Source organism: Petromyzon marinus, chromosome 40 (genome assembly GCF_048934315.1).
Source record: "Petromyzon marinus isolate PM22_M1 ecotype Great Lakes invasive population chromosome 40, UKy_Petmar_22M1.pri1.0, whole genome shotgun sequence".
Classification (NCBI taxonomy): Eukaryota; Metazoa; Chordata; class Hyperoartia; order Petromyzontiformes; family Petromyzontidae; genus Petromyzon; species Petromyzon marinus.
In genome coordinates this window covers 1,713,395-1,722,051 of record NC_133706.1, presented here as the reverse complement: position 1 = coordinate 1,722,051, position 8,657 = coordinate 1,713,395, and the positions used below count along the sequence as shown (strand labels likewise).

At 53.8% G+C, this 8,657-nt stretch overlaps 1 protein-coding gene across 3 annotated transcripts in view; it reads left to right on the top strand.

The window, feature by feature from the left end:
* Window positions 1-510: 510 nt before the first annotated feature.
* LOC116950706 (endoplasmic reticulum aminopeptidase 1-like) overlaps window positions 511-8,657 on the top strand; it is a 41,273-nt gene continuing 33,126 nt past the window's right edge. Inside the window, exons 1-4 of one of the 3 annotated variants that reach the window (XM_032968685.2) lie at window positions 511-991; window positions 5,252-6,157; window positions 6,323-6,515; window positions 6,670-6,808. In XM_032968685.2, the coding sequence (XP_032824576.1) occupies window positions 970-991; window positions 5,252-6,157; window positions 6,323-6,515; window positions 6,670-6,808 (1,260 nt within the window). In that variant the 5' untranslated portion in view covers window positions 511-969. Of the gene's footprint in view, window positions 992-5,251; window positions 6,158-6,319; window positions 6,516-6,669; window positions 6,809-8,657 lie in introns of all 3 variants that reach the window. The other 2 variants (XM_032968686.2, XM_032968684.2) reach the window with 2 other exon arrangements.

Here is an 8,657-nt window from a genome sequence, read left to right as displayed (position 1 = left end):
TTTTTTAAAATAAACTCCTTTTATTTACTTAACTTTCACCTGGCTTGTGAATAATATTCACGTCACCGCACTCACGTGCCGAGCATTTAAAATGATGACGTGCGTTGGCAAAGTTAAACTCACAAATGTATGTTAATTTTTAGGCGTATTATCATAACACAATATCGCCGTGGAAGTAAAACGCAACCCGCACAAGCGAAAATAAAACTTTATCCCTTGGTAATCAGTCGACCTCGACTCCCCAACGCCACCTTGGGGCTTTTGCCGCCCTCGCCGCCTTGCAGTGGCCCTCGAACCCCGGCCGAGTTTCAGGCACAGAGCGGGGGGCCCAACGGGGCCTGCCGGGCCAACCTTCCACATTCCGTACAGCGCATGAGCGCGCCCCCGCGCAGCGCGGGCTTCCGATTGGTTCGCGTGCCCAGCGGGGCGTCGCACCCGCGTCGACGATTGGTTTGGCCCGGGCCACACCGGGAGGAGCGCGGCCAATCAGAGGCGTCCCGAGGGCAGGCTCTATCTAAGCTGACTGGGAAATTAAACGCGGCCGTCAGCCCCGAGTCGTGAGTCCGTGTCGACCCGCGTGCGTGGTGGCGCCTGTGTTGTTCAGTTCTTTACGTTCGAGTTTCTTGCTCAAAGTTGTTCGTACATTCGAGTCGATCGCCGCTATAGACGCGGCTCGTACGTCCGTCCGTCCGGCGCGCGCGCGCAGCGGACGCGAGCGAGGCTTTGATTGTCATGAACGCGAATGATCTTCGCTAGGCAGAGTTCTCTCTAAGAGCGGCGGGGAGGAGGAGGCTCGTTTAGTCGGCGCAGTTCGCCGCTAATTATTCCCCTCACCGTCGTCGTCGTCGTTATTATTTGTACGATCGACTCGGCTGCCGTTTCACTAAAGTGCCTGATTTTGTGCGAGCAAGTTGATTGACGGCATCGCCGCTGCTTTGAAGCGACGGATCGGGAGGTGAACGGCGCGCGATGGCTGGAGACCTGCACGGCGGTAAGGGTTGTCACGGCAGTAAACACTTGTTACCGGGTTGTTTTATTATATACATAACCGCTTACACACACGCTTGCCTCTTAAGCCATATTTATTATTACACGCTGCTCCATAGTCTCCCTCGACAATGCGATGTCGTATCGAAGAGTCCGAAGTTTAAAGTTCCCCTTGGCCAGGCGTCGCGAACACACACGTGGCCGCTGTGTTTACGTGCGCGCCCACCATGGCTGTCTCTCTGTTGCTTTTGGTGCTCTGCTGAAGTGCGCGACTCGCCGTGAGCCTGGGACCTCCTTTCACGAACCCACGCCGAGCGATTCGGCGTGATGAAGTATGGTTAAACAACCACAAATGACCGAGTCTGCGTGGATTGGCAAAAAGGGCCGTACGTTAATATTCGTTTGTTCCTCAATTTGTGAAATGTGTCTTAAGCGTCGCTTTAGCCGCTCTGGAGAGATGGTGAATAGTACTGTGTTTTTTTTAGTTACGTGAGTTGTGATTTCACTAACAGAGTTCGCACGCCGGTGGTGGTCGGCATTGACCAGGTGTTAGTCGGTGTGTTATCCGGTTAGTGTGCTGTGCATAAGGCCTCCCATATTACATACAGCCTCATCATCGATATCATCATCCGCCGACGGATGTGTACATTGGTATCACCGTCTGAGACTGTTGCGGCTCAAAATGAGTAGCTTCTCAACTGGACGGTTGTATTCTGTGCACAACACGGGTGTGTGACCATCGCCACTGCCGTAGTCGTGTTTTAAGGTAGACAAATAAAGCGAAATAGAACAGCGCAGTACAACATTTCGCTTCATAACTTCCTCCTTTCATTTAGCGTTGAAGCACAAGACAGAGATCCCCCGTATAGCCTTAACATACTGTAGGGGCAAGTGCTGTTAGCGACCATCTATGGCGGCCGGAACTGTTGAGTTTTCACGAGGGAGTGGGTGGTCAGCACCACGCCCGGCCGCCTTTGTCTCCCCAGTGGCTGAGTCGACCTAGGAGAAGCCCAGCACATGATTTCCACCTTCCAATCCAATTAGCGTTGAAGCACGTGCTTATCAACACACGCATTATGTTAAGGCCGCCTCGCTGGATTGGCAAGACGCGATGCTTGCCAGGCACGCGGGTCAGATGTTGCGTCTTGCCCATTTACTTGCGCAGAGAGCTTTGCCCCCTCCGCCTATGAAACAAACAGCTGTGGCCAAACAAGGCCGCTGGCAGCTTCACCGCGACCCCGTTTACTTCGGTCGTGACGCGTGGGACTATCTGCTGCTGCCGCCCTCTCTCAGTGCGGACGCCAGCCGCTACTGCAGCGGCGGCGGCGCAGGATGCTCTGTGAACCAGCGGTCTTGCGAGGTGGTGGTATAGGGGGGTTGGGTGGGGGTCCAGGAAGAAGCGTCGATGCTGTTGTTGGCTGACACCGATAGCTGGTGATGGTGGTGGCCATCGTAGCAGCACAGCACGCAGGTTGATCTGTGCGCGCACGTTTTGAGTGTTATTGCCTCGTAAGCTTGAGTTTTCTACGGTGTCCTCACGCATTGCAATGTTTAAAAAAAAAGTACGTAACATGCACGCCGTTGTCAGTCCATTAATGGCCCGAGTACACTCCTCCATCGCGGATGGAACATGCAGGATAATGCATCTAGATTTGACCAAACGTCCCAGTGATGGACAGCTAATCGTGTTTTTAGATTTCGCGAAGCCGCACTGGAGAAAAAAAATCAAAGCACTGCCATGCTGTTATTTTCCGCGATGCATTGTCGGATTGTACCGCATGTTGTTTGGAGTGATGTCCGACATTCTGTGCCATTCGCTGGATAGCTTCACAAACAAAATAATTTCATTTCCTAAAGAAGCTCTCGGAACGTGGAGTTAAACGTCAGACTCCGTGCCGCACACAACACACATGAGGCCGTACAGTACAGTGCAACAGCGAACAATAAACCCATGAAGCGCTCTTACATTGCCCTCCTTTTTATTGCTGTTACAGCTCGGCTGGCAGGTCCGCCCAACGCCTGGCCGTGACCTGTGGTGGCCGCTTCTTGGGCCCACATTCTTTCCGGTGTTTGCGTTGCGCGCCCCGCGTGGGTCACGATGGAACCACGGCCACCCCCCGAATTTTATTTCAACACTTGGGGGAGATAAGAATTTCTCTGCAGGTGCAGAGCGGGCAATTCAAAGCCCCTTTCCACAGGACCGTTCAGTGTTTGTGCGGGCGCGTTGCTTTTCGCGCGGCCGCCTAACGCCGCTTTGCTTGTGTTTGGCCGGTGCAATATTGCATGGAAACTGTACAGAGCACTCGGTGATAGCGATGGTCAAAAACTGCTGGCCCAATATTACAGCGGAGTTGCCAGCAGACCTTGGTGCTGGCAGCAGTGCCGTTGGTGTTAGCTCTTATGTCTTTGGCATCTGGCTTCATTGGCTTCAGTGTACACTGCCTTCTCTCCACACACGCTTGGCCTAATTTAATATTTAATCCCTTCAATGTGGCCCATGGAATGAGACTTGTCACACTGTGCTTGCCGAGTGAAATAATGTTTGCATCGGAAGCAAAACGGTTGGCCATGTACGGTGCAAAAGAAGTTCAACATACGTACATATGCAGTGAATTTGTAGTATAAACGTGCAGGTGAAGAGCAGGATTAGTTCACTTGTGTTGCGTACCACATGTATTATATTAGGGATGCATTGGCCCGATTTCAGAAACCAAGAAATGTTGAGCCTGGATAATGCTTGGAACACAAACAAACAGGGCTGTCAAAGGGGGTGCGAGGCTACCTGTTGGGCCAAAGAGGGCATTTCAACAAAATCCATTGTTGTGTACTTCTATGCTCCTACGTCTATGCTCGCCCGTCTTCACCAACCCACACTAACCCGCATCGTTAATGAATGACAATTGACCCCCACGACCTGTACAGCATTGAAGGCCCTGTTCCAACACTTTATTCACGAAGGGCTGAACATGATTTCGTTATTATTGTCAGATATACGCATCCCTGTGGGTGTAATTTTTTACCATGTCGCTTTGTGTAAGCCCGAGCTCTCCCATGCATCATCGCTTTGTGTGAAAATCAATGCTGGCTGTGACAGGAGTACGGGGGGAGGGGATGTTGCTGCTGCTGCATGCTATCCACTCCGGCAGCCTTTGGGCAATATAATCGTGAGAAACGGCTGATAATGCTGTTTGCTAACCCTTTATAATGCACTCCCGTTGCACCATCGCCCACCAGCCAGACCCCCCTTATTATGGAGGTGCTTGAGTACCATTGCCGTCCTGGTGGTGAAGACGAGCAAACTTGGTGGTGAACACGAGGTGCACGCTGGTTGCGTGTGGCACCGCGCGTGCGACTTTGTCGGTGCAGGTCTCGCCTCTGTGAGATGGAAGTTGTCACAGTTAAATTGAACGTGGCTCGAAATAAACTTGCTGGGCCCTGTGCGCTGTTATCAATTCGGTTTCAAACGTGTGTTCCGTAAGTCGCTCGTTAGTGTTGTTTTGTTAAGGCATGAAGAAGTTCACAATCGGAACTCTCACATTGAGCAGTTCACCTGCTTGTGTTCGACAATGGCCCTGGATTATTCCATAACAAAACCATATCTTAAGAAGGGCCATTTCCTGAAATATCACCAACATGGAATATTCTTTTCTGTGTTGACGAGTGAGTTTTTTGTTAATATCTTCAAAAGGCCTCGGTACGTACTCGGGACACATCTCTTATATGCCTTGAAAATAGTGTTTGTGTCACATCAGTTAAACACATTTTAAAAAAATTTGGTGTTAGAAATATGTCAAGTGAAATTACAAACTAAATTTAAGAAAATGGGATTTCACCCTAGGGTTGTAAAAACTGAATACAATACAATGTGGATTTATATAGCATGCAATTGCATCTCTAGACGCTGTACAAAAACAATGTGTATATTTATTTTAGAGAGATGTAGTCAGTCAAAAACAGGAAAAGAGGACAGCACACATAGTTGGGTGAAGGGAGCTCGATAACACGGGACAGCAAAAGAAAATGAACGACTTCCCACCGGGAAAGGTTTGACTGCCACGATAAAAATCCCTGCCTGCTGGAACACACGCAAGGATTATTTTTCCGGTGGCGCTGGCTCAGTGTTCTTGCATGCCATTATCACCCCAAATTGCTCGGTCAAGACGGCGGCCAATTTTGTCATCGGTCTTTTCGTTTGGAAAGGCTGTTCCTCTTGTGGTGACTATCCATGCCGATTGAACGAGTGCCCCCCCCCTCGCCTCCGCAGAGAGGGCCCCGCTGCCCAAGCACATGATCGAGAACAGCATGTTTGAAGATGACGACGAGGAGGAGGAAGATGAGGAGGCCGATGCAGGGATGCCCAATGTCGACCCGGGCGCCGACCCGTCCCTCGGCAACAGCGTGGCGCTGTCGTCCCCACGCACGCTCGCCGCCAGCTCCGTGCCGCTCTACACTCAGCACCCTCTCATCAGCAGCGGCGGCGGGAGTGCCGATAGACCGACGGCGCCGGAGGACGACAGCCGGCCCCACACGCTGTCGCGACTGCCAATCTACGCCGGGGACCCCGACGAGTTCGACGAAGACTTTGACGACGACAACGAGGAGTCATCGCGCAGGCTGCTGGGTGCCGCCTTCTTCAACCGCGACCCTGACGAGCCGAGGTCGGGGCGCGGCCCGGGCGGCAGGGCGGCGCCGTCGACGGGGCCCGGCGGCTCGGACGGGCCCGGCGTGCACCTCTGCTGCCAGCAGATGAGTCCCCGCACGCTCATGTTCTGCGCTGCGGGCGCCATCGGCGTTATCGTGGTCATCGGAATCGCGCTGTCTTACGTGCCCTGTGCGCTGGGCATTGGCAACGGCTGCGCCAGCAGCAACAGCAGTGCCGCCGGCGATGATCATGACCACCGCGGCGGCACGACGCCGAGCGGTGCGGGCAACGCGACGTTCCCCTTCACGGCCGACGGAGAGGTTTTCCCCTGGGCGGACGATCGACTTCCGAGGTCCGTGCGGCCGTTGCACTACCACCTGTGCCTGCACCCCAACCTGACGACGCTGGCCGTGGAGGGATACGTCAGTGTGTGGCTGTTGGTGGATGAGAGCACGGACCACGTGGTGCTGCACGCAAATAACCTCACCATCACGGAGTCCATCCTTGTGCCTGCTGATGGAGCTCCGGGTACGCCGGTAATCGCCGGGGTCCACGCGCACAGAGCACTGCGCCACGCCACATTGTTCTTCGATTTCTGTGCCTCTCGCGCATGTGCGACACCCGTGTGTGGTTATTGGTTTGTCTGGCCTGCCCTACTTCGCCAGGCTGACATTGCTTCCGTTTGCGCAGCAGGTGGCGGTGCCGATGGATCATTGGTGGCGAAGCTGCTGCGCTATGAGCCACGCGACCAGCTGATGGTTTGCACCCGCAAGCCTCTGACGCAAGGCCAGATGTACTTGCTCAACATCACCTTCACCGGGCGCCTGTCCACCAGTTTCCTCGGCTTCTACCGCAGCACTTACCGCGCCGAGGACGGCAGTGATCGGTGAGGCGAGGCAGGGTTTACCCCCCACCCCCTTCTCACCGTTAGTGGCGGCACAGCCTTTCTGATGTTTGTACGGTTGCGATGTCGCGGCGGATATGTCGCACGATTGCTGCGGTGGCTGGCGACCGAGCGTGCGCGTTTTGGCTGTCCCTAGACCGCTGGCGGTGACACAGTTTGAGCCGACGTCCGCGCGCGAGTCCTTCCCGTGCTTCGACGAGCCCGACTTCAAGGCCTCGTTCGACATCAGCATCGTGCGCGACGCCGCGCACACCACGCTCTCCAACATGCCCCTGGTGCGACACGCGCGCACACACACACACACACAAAAGACCAAGACACAGGCTGTTGTTCCAACAGACTGTTGGAACAAGTGCTGTTAGCGAGTAGCATCTACGAAGGCCCGCGTGGCACATGTGGGGGTGGGTGGCCAGCACCACGCCCGGCCGCCTTTGTCTCCCCAGTGGCGATGTTTACACATCGCACCAGGTGCTCATTTGAGGCTGAGTCGACCGAGGGAAGGCCCCGGGACCGGTTCAGATGATCGCGAGTGGGTTTTGATCGTGACCAGGAATCCAACTCGGCTCGCCGGTTTCGTAGTACAGCACGCGAACCGCTATAGTACCGTGATGCGCGCACACACTCACGTTCAAATGCAGACGTGCAGATGCACGTACGCTCACAATGCTCGCACAACTATGCATACGCAGCCATGTATGGAAACACTTGCACGTGCATTGTGCACACGTGCATTGTGCGCACGTGCAAACACAAGCGCAAAGGTCCCCTGTTCAGTGTCGTATATTCAAAGCAAGTATACGTGCATGTGCATAAATGCACACGCGTGCATGCTGACGTGAACCTGCGTGCAGGCGATACACGGACGGACGTGCGCGAAGAGCACACAAAGGCCTTGACCGAGTAAATTATCTGCCTCGGGCGATGAACGCTGCCCCATAAAAGATATGTAAAGCCCTCGTGAGAGAACAGTCTTGTTTTGTAAAGTAACCTTTGCAGAAACTATTTTTTTGCGATGCCGACTGACCTATTTAGTTGTGCCCAAGCAACAGGGAGGGTGGTTGATATTGTTCCAATCCACTTGCTTATATAATGCATTTTGGCCCAGATGCCTGCATAAAAACGTTAAATAATTATATTGCTGGTGTAGACAATTTTTTGGTTTTCCATCCACTGGCCTCCATGGTGCCGAGATGTTAACTACCTCGCCTGGTAAAAATGAGGTCGTGGGTTCGATCCCGACCTTGACACCTGTATATTTGGAGGTTGCATGTTCTCTCCGTGATCGCGTGGATTGTTCTCTGAGTCCTCCGGTTTTTCCCCTCCACAGCCAGTGGGTGAGACTGACTATGTTACCCCAGGAGCTAGTCGGTGAGGCTGACTACATTAATCCAGGAGCCAGTGGGTGAGGCTGACTACGTTACTGCAGGAGCTAGTCGGTGAGGCTGACTACGTTACTCCAGGAGCTAGTGGGTGAGGCTGACTACATTAATCCAGGAGCCAGTGGGTGAGGCTGACTATGTTACTCCAGGAGCCAGTGGGTGAGGCTGACTACGTTAATCCAGGAGCCAGTGGGTGAGGCTGACTACATTAATCCAGGAGCCTGTGTGTGAGGCTGACTACGTTAATTCAGGAGCTGGTAGGTGAGGCTGACTACGTGACTCCAGAAGCTAGTGGGTGAGGCTGACTACGTGACTCCAGAAGCTAGTGGGTGAGGCTGACTACGTGACTCCAGAAGCTAGTGGGTGAGGCAGACTACGTTACTCCAGGAGCCAGTGGGTGAGGCAGACTACGTTACTCCAGGAGCCAGTGGGTGAGGCAGACTACGTTAATTCAGGAACCAGTGGGTGAGGCTGACTACGTTAATCCAGGAGCCAGTGGGTGAGGCTGACTACGTTAATTCAGGAGCTGGTAGGTGAGGCTGACTACGTTACTCCAGGAGCCAGTGGGTGAGGCTGACTACGTTAATCCAGGAGCCAGTGGGTGAGGCTGACTACATTAATCCAGGAACCAGTGGGTGAGGCTGACTACGTTAATCCAGGAACCAGTGGGTGAGGCTGACTACGTTACTCCAGGAGCCTGTGTGTGAGGCTGACTACGTTACTCCAGAAGCTAGTGGGTGAGGCT